The 13774-nt window shown below is 42.2% G+C and overlaps 1 protein-coding gene across 6 annotated transcripts in view; it reads right to left on the minus strand.

Moving 5' to 3' along the window:
* Positions 1–1837: 1837 nt before the first annotated feature.
* KAT6B (lysine acetyltransferase 6B) overlaps positions 1838–13774 on the minus strand; it is a 192887-nt gene continuing 180950 nt past the window's right edge. For all 6 annotated transcript variants that reach the window (XM_045568938.1, XM_045568937.1, XM_045568940.1 and 3 more), the window contains 5 exons: positions 12756–12987; positions 11918–12077; positions 10979–11323; positions 8383–8674; positions 1838–5874 (listed from right to left, as the gene is read on the minus strand). In XM_045568938.1, the coding sequence (XP_045424894.1) occupies positions 3338–5874; positions 8383–8674; positions 10979–11323; positions 11918–12077; positions 12756–12987 (3566 nt within the window). In that variant the 3' untranslated portion in view covers positions 1838–3337. The remainder of the gene's footprint in view (positions 5875–8382; positions 8675–10978; positions 11324–11917; positions 12078–12755; positions 12988–13774) is intronic.

Genomic DNA, 13774 nt, shown 5'->3' on the forward strand with positions numbered 1-13774 from the left:
GAATTAGCTGGGTGTGGTGGTGTGCTCCTACAGTCCCAGCTACTTGGGAGGCTGAAGCGAGAGGATCAACTTGGGCCCAGGAGTTTGAGGCTGCTGTGACCTACGATCACGCCACTGCACTCCAGCCTGGGCAACAGAGTGAGACCCTGTCTCAAGAAAAAAAAAAAATAAATACAAAGTGAGGCTGGCAACTGACAACCACTCGTTACAACTCTTGTAAAAAAAGAACACATTGATGGTTTTAAAAGATGTGGTCTAACTGTTAAGGAATCCCATCCTAATGTTGACTACATTTCAGTTCTGATGAATCCAAGTTCCTGGTTTCCAAACTCCTTGGTGTCACATTCAGGTCTGCACTGACTTCTCCAGGGAGAGCGGGTGAAGGAGGAGAGTGCCAGGTGTTCTGAGGCCGTGTCAGACCAGCAGGTTCTCTACTGAGCCTTTCTGATCCATCAAGCAACGTTGGCACTTGGGGCCAGCAGAGGGGCTCCCAGACCTGGCTTGGCTGCAGTCCTCGGGGAGCAGCAGGGTGAAGCACAGGGTGTCCCCACTAATGTTCTTAGATTCTGGTCTGGCAGGTCTGGGGCAATCACTGGGACAATGGGACCCAGACATCACACAAACCAAACAAGGTGATTAGCAGGCTACTGCCAGAGGGAACACAGAGGGGAATCTCAGCTCCCAAGGAATCTTAACACAAGAGGAAAGAGACTAAATATGTGAGTTTCAAGGTGGGGCCTGTGCTCTGCGTGGCTTCCCCATCAGATCATTACCAGGCCCCGCTCGGGCAGCCTCTAGCTTGATATTTGGCCCACTGGGCTGCCCAGTCCTTGGCCAGTCCTGAGCTGATGCCCTGGATCCGTGCAAGCAGCCCAGCAGCACTTCCCACTCTGCGGCCAGATGACAGGGCTGACAGGTCTCCTTTCCTACCTGCACAGCACCTTAAAGGTTCTCTTCTCCCTTTGTGCCAAAAGCCCTTGCAGAAGCATCTTCTTGGAAGCCCTCCCTCAGCTATGACAGATGTTATCCCATTGACTTTGCAGTCATGCAAGGAAGGGGCTAAAAAATAAAATCTTGATACTATACCCAATATTATTTTGTAACGGAGAGGGAAAATAATCAAGGTTATTAGAGTATGAGGCAAAAAACTCCACTGGGCTCCTCTGTCTTGTCTACACGGGACCTTTCACCTGGTGTGTGCACGTTTATCCTGCCTTTTTAGTCTAAGCCTACTTTAAGCTTTGTGTCTAGAATCTGTACAGCACCTACCTATCTTGTGTTGAACCAATAGTGCAAAAGCAATTTTTTTTCTTCCAAGGGGTGTGAAAGTAGTGACTTGCTTAACAGAAGCACCCAAGTTTAGATACTGGAGAGCTTAACGGGCCAGTTTCACACGGGCACCAAGTCAAGCACTCAGAATCAAATGTTTTCACACTCAGACAGAACTTTCTCTGAACCCCATAAAATAATGTTCATGAATATTCACAGTGTGGGCAGGGGTCTAAACTTTAGATTCTAAAAAAAAAAAACCATACAAACAATCATTCGTAACAGAACAAAACTTTCACACTTTTTAAAAGAAAATGATCTTCCAAACATACAATCCCAAATTGGGTGCTTTTTGTGCATTAATCTTTATAAAAATGAAGTTTGCTACCACGTTGCTGGGCTCTAAGGGGTGTTTACACAGACTGTGCAAATGAGGCAACTGGATCTCTTTGCAAATGAAGATCAAAGTCAAAAAGAAAAAAACAATTTCACTTTATTTTAAAGACAATGATTGGCATACAGAAGGTATGCACTAGCATAAAATAAACTTTCATGAAAAGCATTAAAATCCATTATAAATTAATTTATTAAATAGGTATTTGGTATATGTGATGGTTTTATTAGATATTACTCTTATTTATTGCCAACCCCTCCCCCAAAGTCAAAACAAATCAGAAAAATCTCATAACTCCAATTTACACTAAATAATTTATTTTCCCAAAATGTGTATGTGTTCTGAGATGTGACACATGATACAGTTCAATTGGTCATTCTCTATCAATCATAATATGACAGGACACAAGAGGCTAAAAATGGCTCATCATAATTTATTTTATGTTAAAATGTACAGCTTTTTTTTGTTTTTTTTTTTTGTTTTGTTTTGTTTTTTTGAAGTGACTGACTAAAAAGAGAACAGATAAATACAAGAGTGTCGCTGGCTCCTATTTTATACAAGGATTACGCCTCTCCTGCTTGGCCCTTACTGTCACCCTGTACAGGTACAAAGGCTACAAAAAAGGAAGCAATATAAACAGACACAAATAACTTTTTTGCTTTTTTACATGCGATTTGTAAGCTTAGTTTGAGCTATTCACAAGCTACTTTTCTATTTTTCCTTAAAAAATAACTCCAATATTTTATAAAGATAGAAAAATCTACAGATGGAATGAAAATGTAAAGTTAGAGGCATTTCCATAAAATAGCAACTTTACACCAAATTCACTATTTTTTTTTAAATCCTGCCAAGTATTTGGACATATATGAAATGTTTCAAAACCTGACAGATAAACACTGAGATATGCTTCATTCAATAAACAGAAGTCTGCATTTATAAAACAGAAAGCTGCCTTTTTTCCCCAAAGAAATCTGTCACCAAAATGGAAAAGGGTCTCAACTTTACACCAAACATTTAGCAATAAAACCCTTTTGACTAACCAAATGGGAATAGCTTTTATAGCTCTTTACAGTTTTATAATTAACAAAAATATAGTATTTTTTTTAAACCCTCAAATTAGGGCACCCTAATCAAGGCAAAAAACTTAAGAAATGGCTTACTGTTAGCACAACACTTGTACAGTACTACAAAATGCACTGTCACTAACAAAGACATTAGCGGCATGCTGAAGTGTCACCTTAAACAAAATATACAATAACTGAAATGCTAAAGGCATTTACATGGAGCGGACAAGGAAGGAAAAAAAAGCTCTAGGTTCAATATTATAACAGATAATTTGGGGGGGGGCTTGATATCCACATTGTTTAATGGAAGCAGACACAAGGAGTGGCTGCCTCCAAAGTGTAGTCCAAAGAGAGGCCTTCCTTTGCAGAGAATTTTATATAAAAGTAACAGAAACAAAGGTACCAAAAAAGAAAAAGGAAAAAAGAAAAACAACTTGTATAAGGCTTTCTGCTGCATACAGCTTTTTTTTTTTTTTTTTAAATAAATGGTGCCAACAAATGTTTTTGCATTCACACCAATTGCTGGTTTTGAAATCGTACTCTTCAAAGGTATTTGTGCAGATCAATCCAATAGTGATGCCCGGTAGGTTCTGTGGACTGCCCACACTGTCTACCTTCTCATGTAGGACCCATTGAGAGACTGTTTGGACATGCCTGTGTTCATGTAGCCGTGATGTCCGGGCGCCGTGTACATCATGTTACCGTGGGGCGGGGTCTGCATTGGCTGCTGGGCATATGGCTGGGTTCCCATCATGCCCATCTGCATCTGCATAGGGTATTGGGGCGTTTGATTCATGTAGCCATGATTGCTGTGGTAGCCACTGTTCATCATCGGCTGGGACATGCTGTACCCATTCATGGCATTGAGAGTGTTCATGTTCATGTTCACAGAGTTGACATTGTAGGCTGGGGCTGGCATCAGGTTCACGCTCATGTTCATGCCTCTTTGCATTGTTAAAGTCCGTGCGGGACCCTGCATGGCTACAGTCTGGGAGCGCCCATAGATTTGTGACTGATGGGTGGCAGCGGCTGGTGACAGGGATGCCGACTTGGTTCTCATGGAGACGTGGCCCTTGCTGGCAATCTGGGTTTGCAGTCTTTGGCTGTGGGAGATGCCAATATTTGATGCAGCCATGTTCCGTTGCAAAAGAGGCGGTGGCAGATTCATCGGAGGAGGAGTCAGGTTGGGGGGTGGGGTCATTGTAGCTTGTGCTTGGGGTCCCCCAGGGACGGAGTGTGGAGACTGAGAAAGCTGAACAAGCCCTGTGTTACTTAATGGTGTGGACAAAGAGGCACTGTTTGCATAGGAAGTCACAGCAGCGGAATGGCTGTAAGGCAATGAATGATCAATAAGTGTATTAGTTAACTGCTGTAGTTTGGCAAGGCTGAAGGTGGCTGACGGCTGTGGGTAATGCCCAGCCCCAAAATCACTCTGACCCATTCGCTCGTATAAGCCAATGTTGGTGTTGCCCGCCTCGGGGATCTCGGCCAGCTGCATGGGCGGGGTGAAGTTAGCAGCCATGCTGCACGGGGCCAGCTGCTGGCTGCTGCTCGGCGGCCTCTCCACCACACAGCCTTGCGGAGACTTGACGCTGCAGGTCGGGGGAGAACTGATGCTGGTCTGCTGCAGCATGCTGCAGCTCCCGCTGATGTTGGACATCTGCTGGGTGACAGCACAGCTGCTCTGTGTCAGATTGCTGGAGGTGAGGTTGCTATAGGAGCAGCTGTTCTGTGAAGAGCCATTTCCACAAATGCTGCCACCCATAGTAGAATCATAGCTGCTTGGGTTTTCGTAGTTCTCAGTTGTGCTCTCGATACTGCCCAGGTCACTAAATCCACTGTCTACGACTTGCTGTGAATGGTCGGAAACTGACGGAACATCCATCATTGGACTGGTTTCCATGTTCTGCAAAGATGGCACTGAGATGGCACTTTGATCTGGGCTGATTTGGGCATAGCTGTTTTCCAGGGCAGGGACACTTGGGCTGTTGACAGAACGTACTGACTGGCCAGGATGGGAATGGACGGACGAAACCGGGCTACTGTGGTCTGACTGTTGGCAATCGTCCAGTGTGGCGGCAATTTGTGGACTTTGGTCTGCATGGGTGTAGTTCTGGAGGCTTCTACAGGCCTCCTGAGTCTCGGCACAATCCTGAAAGGTATCGTCCTGCTCACTGTTCTCCTGGGTCAAAGACTGAACTGCCTGGACGGTCTCAGAGTCGATTTCCATGGTTGCTGTGTTTCCCTCTTTGAACTCAGAGTCCACTTCTTTGCTGTTCTTTTGGTCCTGCTTCTGTGCCTGTTCTTCTGGGGGCTCCTCATCAGATTCAGGAGCAGCTTCTGCGTCCCCAGCAAGCTCCTTGGGCTCATGGTTACAAGAAGCTGCAAGGTCTACACCACAGTCCATCAAGACCTCTGGGTTCGAATGACTAGGCTGAACACTAACGTCTAAAAAAGCCTCCTGGTTTTCCAGTACTTCTTTGAAGGCTTCTCTTGGGAGTTCTTCCTTTCCCGCCTCGGCAGACTCCATGTGACTGTCGTCTTCATCGTCTGCATCATGATCCTCGTTGTGAGATGGCTCTTCGTCCTCTTCCTCCTCCTCCTCGTGATCATCCAAATGCACAGGGTCTTCTTTTTCCACAGAGATTTCTGGTTCCTCTTTTTCCTGACCTTTAGCACCACCTGGGTCTTTTTCTACATTTCCTTCTTCTTCCTCCTCCTCTTCCTCTTCCTCCTCCTCTTCCTCCTCTTCTTCCTCCTCAGGTTTGATTAGATCGTCTTCTGGCTTTTCACCTGGTGATGTGTTTGGACTCACAGGTGCACACGCTTCTTCCCTTCTGTTTTCATCCCGAGGCAGCAGGGCTTCCACAGTGTCCTTGACCTCCTCCTCAATCCCGATGGGAGTGGGGCTGGTTTTGTCTTCTGAAGTCTCCTTCTGTTCTTCCACCGTTACCTGGTCATCAGGTTCCATGGGCGTTTCTGGCGGGGTGTACAAATTCAGTTTAAATCCAGTCTTCCTCTCTTTGTTTTGCCTCCACTTAGACAGACCGCGCTTTGTTCCTTTTGGCCACACTTGTTTGCACTTTAGAGGTTCAGGATTGTCTTTACTGTCTTCTTTCAAGTTATTTGCATCATCATCCATATTGTCTTAGTGAAGAGACAAGGGAAGGAAGAAAAACAAAGTCTTAGAAAGCATAACTACAACTTGAATTCACTCCTTTAAATTAATTAGCAAACACTGCTTTCAATTTAGCATTTTAAGAGCCGATGGTAAAGACATAATCAAGACTAATGTGGAATAATATTGTGGCATAAACCAAGTAAATAACCTAGGCCTGGGAAAAGAACATATTGGGAACACATGGGTACAGGCAACTACAATAAACTTATTTGAGTTTCACAAACGACACTCTCAGATGCAAAAACCTGGAGTTTCACAGTGTAAAAAGATCAATTTGAACATTTACAAATTAGGAAATACAGAGGAAAAGGATTAATGCTAGCTTATATCCAAATCATCACTGTATTGGGAAAATGACTGGAAGCCTAACTCGCATATCCTAGCCTGAGAAAGTAAACCTCTGTTTGTGGACATTTACTGGATTTAAATGATCTCAGATGACATTATTTACTTTGATTTGAATGTTCTCTCTGGTATAAAAATAAACTGTGTATCTCTGAAACAAATGAATAAATAAATATCCAAAACAAATGCATCTGTAATCATCATCATTTTTAGGATCATTATTTTTGCATGACACAAATTGCAATGTAATTACTATCAAATTTTGAACATTTAAAATACAGGTATTCTTTTTATCACTAGTTCTGTCCACACTGAATTTTGGACCAGTATGCTGCTCAAATGTAAGATTTGAATATTAAAGACAATTAGAAACAAACCATAATCATGAAGTTCATTTCAGTTCAGCTTACTTTATTTTTCCTGTACCTATATGCACATGTGAATATAAACATGTATACATTTACAAAATATAAGCAAATGAATGTGCACATAAATATATGTATAAGACACCCAAGTATTCTTAAGACCTTTAGAAAATTAAAGACCACACCAACCTCCTAGAATCAGTGGTCAATTTAAAAGAAAAGCTTTATAAAGAACAATATAGCCTTATTAGAAATACTATTTGGGAAAATAAAAATAAGATCTAACAGCCAACATGGAACAGATATCCTTTTTGCCAGAATGCAGTGATTTCTAATTCAGTCAGCACACAGCAGGGTAAGCTGTAGCTCATTTAGGTAATACAAGGATTACAGATAAACTTACCTGCAAGCACTACATTCAAACTGACTAGCTAAGATGCATATATGGTGTAGAATGGTTCCTGCAGAAGTGCCAAGAACTATGCCTGAGTTAACAGTCATCTTAGGACATTTCTATTCACAATGGCAGGTAATAGTCATGCCAATGCCCCTAAATACCACATTCTTATTCCACATGCTATTGGACCTACCAGCTTCCATAGGAACACCTCTCTAAATCAGAAGATGAGTTTTTTGATAATTATTTTTAAGAAAGAAGACCCTGAAAGGAATCAGGTACAATATGGCCATCCAGAATTTTTAAAGGTAAATAAGATAAATGGCACAAAGTGGAGAATTAAGGCGGTGATAATTCACTTATATGTTCCTGAGAAGACAGCCAAAAAGCAGAAATTAGGTTCAATTTCCACCAAAAACAAAAAAAACTTCTCACTGCATTGCAGTTCATTGTATGCTCATTTGTTGAAAAAAACCAAAGAATAAGCAAGGCTTGGTTTCTCTCTACCCAGGATAAGATGTCATTCCCTCAGCAAAACCCTGTACGCAGCAAGAGCGTTCTTGCTAACTAAGAAAGTTAAGAAGATGCTTGCTTATGTTCTGAAAACTGTGGCTTTTCAGAAGCTAAGTGATACCTGCGGTTGACAGGGAAATGAGATGGCCTGTTCCCCAGATCAGAATTAAGTTTTGAATAGTCTTTTCAGCTGTAGAGAGACTGTCCCATAAATCCTCATGATACAGCTGGGGACACAAGTTCCCAACCTGACAGGCGAGGGATGGTTGCTTCTACATTTGGTATTTTTTTAGAGGATGAGGTAGGGATGTCCTTGCCAACTTAAAAGGAAGGACGGTTTCCTGACTTCAACATTATTCTCTATTACCAAAGCTAATACTGATGGTGTGGGTAAGTTTACATGATTCTTGATAGCAGTAAATACTAAGATACTACTGATTATAAGGTGGATCATTAATTTACTAATATTTGTTTTCCAGGAAAAAAGAAATCATCACATTCAATGCTCACATTGATAATAATATATATCCTGATTTCAGGAATACTAAATGTGAAAAAAAGTACATATCAGAATCAAGGAAACGCAGTGTGCCTCTTACTGACAGACTTCAAAGTTTTGGGGATAAGCTAATTTCTGGAAAGTAAGATGGACCCATCTAGAGCAATGTTCTGGCCTTAGATGTTGTTTAACATAAAATATAATTCCAGGAGGAAGGGATACACACTTCATGGATGAGAGAGGACAGATGAGCACTCACTTCGGTGCATCAGCACCACCTCACAGGCCTGCTCTTTGGCAGCAGGTCACACACAGACATTCACAAGGGCAAGGTTTTTATAATTGCTCTACTTACTTCTACAAGGGTCAGCATTCTTAAAGCAATGATTGTCTCTTCCTTCCTCTTCCTCTGTTTGTCTTTTCTTCCCAGGTTGATGTTGGAATGCTTTTCTCAGGACTGGCTTCCTGCCATCTTCCTCCACTTCAATCTCACAGGTAGGCTCCAGCTGCGGCATGGGCCTCTCTTCATCGGAGTTGTCAAAGGGCTCATTCAGCACTTCTGTCGTCTCGGAAATGGTCTCTGTTGTAACGCTGCTGTTGATCCTCCTGCGTTTACGACCCCTTTTCTTCTTTAGTACAAAAGGCCTCTGAAATTAATTCCAAACATAATACATAAGAGCTCACGAGAAATTAAATGGTTGGGTTGATACGCAGCAAACATGCACTTGAACGCGTGTCTGAGAATCGTACACGTGAAGACTTCTGTAATGCCTTTGTACTTAACCTTCCATTTGATGTTTAACATCCCTCTCGGGCTCCAACTACACAGGCAGCTACACAGGCAAGTGTTTTCCAAATAAAACAGTTGTTTACTCAAGCAGATGCTTTGAGAGGGAACATCCTAGCAGCTTGACTGGAGATTTTAAAAGCTAAGCTTTGCTTTTCTAGCATATATTTTCCAAGTGGTACTTGCTGGCTTCAATATCCTGCAAGTCATAGACATTATGGCCATCCCGGACTCCATTGTTTCTATAAATGGTGCAATAATTACCTAGCCATCAGCTCACTCATTTAATACTTGGAAACTGTTCAAAGAGTGCCCACTACATGCAGAGCACTATGGGAAATATGATACGAGACTAGCCTACTTGTTCCCATCTCATAGGACTTCGGAAACTATGAAAAGGAAAGGAAAGGGACTTGAAGAAAGGGTCACTCTACTGTTTGTTTAAGATGTCAACAGTCACGTGCTGGCAGCTGCTCAGATGTGAGCAACTGATCATTTTGCAAAATATTTTTACATAGAAGGCACCTTAAAAAGTTAAAAGACATGCAAGATGTCTTATTTATATAAGAAATATTTTTTCTTTTTTTAAATTAAATTTTTTTTTGGAGATAGGGTCTAGCTCTGTCACCCAGGCTAGAGTGTGGCATTGCAATTGTAGCTCACTGTAGTCTCAAACTCCTGGGCTAAGAAATATTTTTTTCTATTTGCACTAAAGGTTGGCACAAATGACTCTCCATAGTTGTAATTATAAAGTATTTTCCCAAGCAAAAAAGTATTTAATGATACAAAATTCAGAGGAATAACAGGTAGATTTGCTGCTAAAACGTAATCTGTCAATAATTGTTGCCCCCACCCCCAAATTGTTGAAAATACACTGCAAAGAGGGTTCCATATGCTTGGTTAAATGCCAACCTCCAGGTAAACTGTATCCAAGAATTATTGTCTTTTTAACACTCTGAATGTTTAATGCTCTGAACGTTGACCAAAGAACACATGTGAGCCTGTTAATTGTATTCTGTAATTTACCATTTATAGTTATGAATCCCTCCAGCCTGCCTGCCCTCCCCAATCCACTAGAATTTTCTTAAACATGAGTGTAACCAATGTGAAGAACTGACTTTCTTTAGGTCAAGTCCATTTACATGGCAGTAGCCCACATTGTGCCTTGGATAATTCTGGTTTTTGATGTTTTTAGAACAAGTTTCTTTTGTTATATACATAATACATGAATGTATTCTCCTTGTAAGGAATTAAAACATTATTCATAAGCCTGCAGTCTACTTTATGGGATGCTCCTTTCTGTCACCTCCCCACAGATACCCTCCACTAGGAGACTGCCAGGCTCAGAAGAAAGAACACTGGGCTGGGAGTTAGAACAGCAAGTTCCGTGACAGACGCTGTGCTGGGTGGCCTTGGGGCACAGCCTTATCATGGACTGTGTTATCTATTGGTCTTGGCTATACTAACAGTATTTAGCCCCTCTCTATGTCCCAGACAGAGACCGAGGACAAAGATCATATCTGGGTGAGCAATTACCTAAAGACAAAATCAATTCTTCTCTTTCTGTGCCTCTGGAGATGATAGGGCAAATCTAGACAAACTACCATACTATTCAGATATGAGGAATTTCAGTAATGGGTAGTTGGCCACCAATGCAAACTATCACTGTCAAAATCAAGGGTCTAAAACACATTGTAGCCATTCTATGGCAAGAACGAGACAAAGAAACAGCATCAGGAGCAGTGGGCTTGGCGTCTTGAGTGCTCACGTGGTTCTGGTTCAGTCTCTAATGAGTCAGGTTACCTTGGACAAGTCTCCTGGCCTCTCTAGGTCTTGAAGTGTGGTTTAAGTGCTCTCTGGGGCCCCTTTCTGTTCCTAAAACCCGACTTACTCTACTCCTGCAGGCCAGCAGGTGGCAGTGACTACTAGACTAGGAAGCTGGCCTGTCCCTGGTTTCCTGTCATAGCACTAACAAACCTCAAAAAGTAAACACAATCATGACGGTAAGATAAACGATTATGATATACGATCAGTGGGACTGGATACACATAAACTACATCTAAAGAAAAGAGAGTGAAACAGATACTAATAGATAGAATGTTTGCAATGACAAATAGGATTTGATTGAAAGTGACTCAGACTGAAAATCTAAACAGACACATACCTTTCTCTTTATGGCAACTGACTGTGGTTTAGTCAATCGTGGGGGAGAGCTCTGAATATTTTCTTCTTCCTCTTCCTCTTCTTCTTCCTCCTCCTCATCCTCTTCTTCCTCCTCCTCCTCCTCCTCCTCTTCTTCATCTTCTTCCTCCTCTTCCTCCTCCTCTTCTTCACTGCTCTCTTTAGACAGCTCCATCAGCTGCCCTGCGACTGGCCGGCTCTCCGGGGAATGCAAGTATTTATTTTTCGATTGTACTTTTGCAGGTGATTGCCTACTGTTAGCTCTAGATGACAGGATCTCTTGCTCCTCCTTTTCCCAGCAGCTCGCTTGTTCCATCAGCCGCTCAGCCTACAGGGGGAGGGTAAAAATGGCGGCTGGTGAGAGGGCAGCTACGCAGCCAGAGCCTCTACAGATCAATGGCCAGGGCCCCTGAGTCAGTTCTGATCAGGACAGTCAGCCAGCCACGCAAATTCCAGCTGCACCATCTCAGGACCCTTTCACATCAGTTAGGATAACAAATCAAAGAAGATTGGGTTTCATGGGATATTTAGCAGTATTAATGATGCAGCGAATTGATTTGAGTCCTTTATCACTACATTACATGCTCACTGGCATGGAGCACTTTAAGCAAGTTCATAAACACAAAGAATCGATTGACATTGCAGCCTTGGAGCTCAACATCAAATCTGATCTGATTACATGCTCTCAGTAGTGAAAAACACTGCTTTGTGATCAATGATAAATGTTTCATTTTTCATACTCAATTCAATAAAATTATCATGTCTTACCATGCAACCTCAGTTGGAATAAATTAGTGCCATATCATTTCACAAGCTATCTCTACATAACGAAGCTTTTGACAATGATGTTAATGACTTTCTTAGCTTAAGAATGCTACAAGATTGAAGTTACACAACTTAGAATAATAAAGACAATCATTACCTCTTTCTCAGCTTCTCGCTCTTCTTCAGAAACTGCAGCATTAGAAATTAAAATTGGGGTCCACCTCAGACTCTCTGGATCAAGTTCATTGGCTCGGGAACAGGTTTTCAGCTTTTCCATGTGGCCCAATATCAACTTTTCCCTTCTAATGATGACAAATCTGTAATGTGATAAGGCAGAATAAAGTGCAATTAAAAGCTGAAATTTCATTTCACCTTCATGTAGTGACATATGCTAGCACTAATATTGCCTGTGCTAGGAAAAATCAGAAAGCACATCAAGGAAAGAGTACAGCAAATTGAAATACAACCTGCAAAAGGGCGTCATTTCATGTTTTCTTTTAAGGAGAAAAGTTTTAATAATACTGTTAGGGAGGCCAGGCGTGGTGGCTCACGCCTGTAATCCTAGCACTCTGGGAGGCCGAGGCGGGTGGATTGCTTGAGGTCAGGAGCTCGAGACCAGCCTGAGCAAGAGTGAGACCCCGTCTCTACTAAAAATAGAAAGAAATTATCTGGCCAACTAAAATATATATAGAAAAAATTAGCCGGGCATGGTGGCGCATGCCTGTAGTCCCAGCTACTCGGGAGGCTGAGGCAGTAGGATCGCTTAAGCCCAGGAGTTTGAGGTTGCTGTGAGCTAGGCTGACGCCATGTCACTCACTCTAGCCAGGGCAACAAAGTGACACTCTGTCTTAAAGAAAAATAAATAAATAAAATAAAAAAAACAATAATACTGTTAGGGAACCTCTTCTCTTTAACTAGAATGAATGGTACCTAACCTCCAGGGACCCTGTCTGGTGTGGGATGCTTGAAAGGCAGCCCAGGGTCCCAGTGCTCACCTGCCGTCTCTCTTGTCGATCATGTGGAGGTGCTGCAGAGTGGTGGCAATGTCGTGTGGGCACATGCCCGTAGCTCTGCTGATGGCCTTGATGCTGATGTGCGGCTCATGGTGGTGGTAGAGATATTCTAAGATGACACTCTTCCAATAGGCCAGGTAGGAGAGACGACCCAGATCAGAGAGTGGCTTTTCAGGAGACCCTGCTTGGCCTTCTCTTCTAGAAAGCAAATAACCTAAGGCAGAAAAAACCAAAAGTCCACCTCACTGTGGCATCCCCAGAGCTTGGACCAGGAGCCACTAGAAATAATATGAGTAGCAACAAGGTGAAAACATCACACCAGAGAAGCAAATTCATTTTATGTCTGCAGCCTCTTCCCAGGTACAACGATTTGATCTCCATGAAGTTTATGCTTCTGAACGTTTTACAGTGGCACTATAAGACAATTCACACAGCCAGCGGCAACATCCCAAACACACACGTGACATATTTAACAAAGAGTAAAAGCTAAGGTTGAAGACGTTACTTCTGGTAAGTCTCAACAACCAAGTTTCCCACCAGCTTCAGATTCTTTCAAAAACTAAATGTCAGGCACTTACTCAGAAATCCTGTCGAGGGACCACCCCAAACATTAATGGGCAAGTTGTTTTCCACAGGAAGGACCTAATGACCCTTTGACAGCTGGGTCTTAATAAAAGAGAAGGGCCTCTGTTGATTCAGAGTCTATATTGCTTGTTACATTTAACTAGCGGGCTGATGTGAAGCTTTGTTTTAGGACTAATAAAAGAATGTCTTTCAAGTCAACTGCTGCAACTCACATCAATTCCACTAGTGCTATTTTCACCTCTTTCACAGAAATTAATTTATAATCCAACCTCAGAATGTTGCTCCTACAAATTAAAACAAAACAAAACAAAACAAAACTCCTCAGAACAACCTATTTCATGTATGCTCAGAAAAGTCCTCAAGCATGTTAAGCTTTGAACACATTCTACACCATTACTGTGAAGGCTCCTTGGCAA

Source organism: Lemur catta, chromosome 14, assembly GCF_020740605.2.
Source record: "Lemur catta isolate mLemCat1 chromosome 14, mLemCat1.pri, whole genome shotgun sequence".
Classification (NCBI taxonomy): Eukaryota; Metazoa; Chordata; class Mammalia; order Primates; family Lemuridae; genus Lemur; species Lemur catta.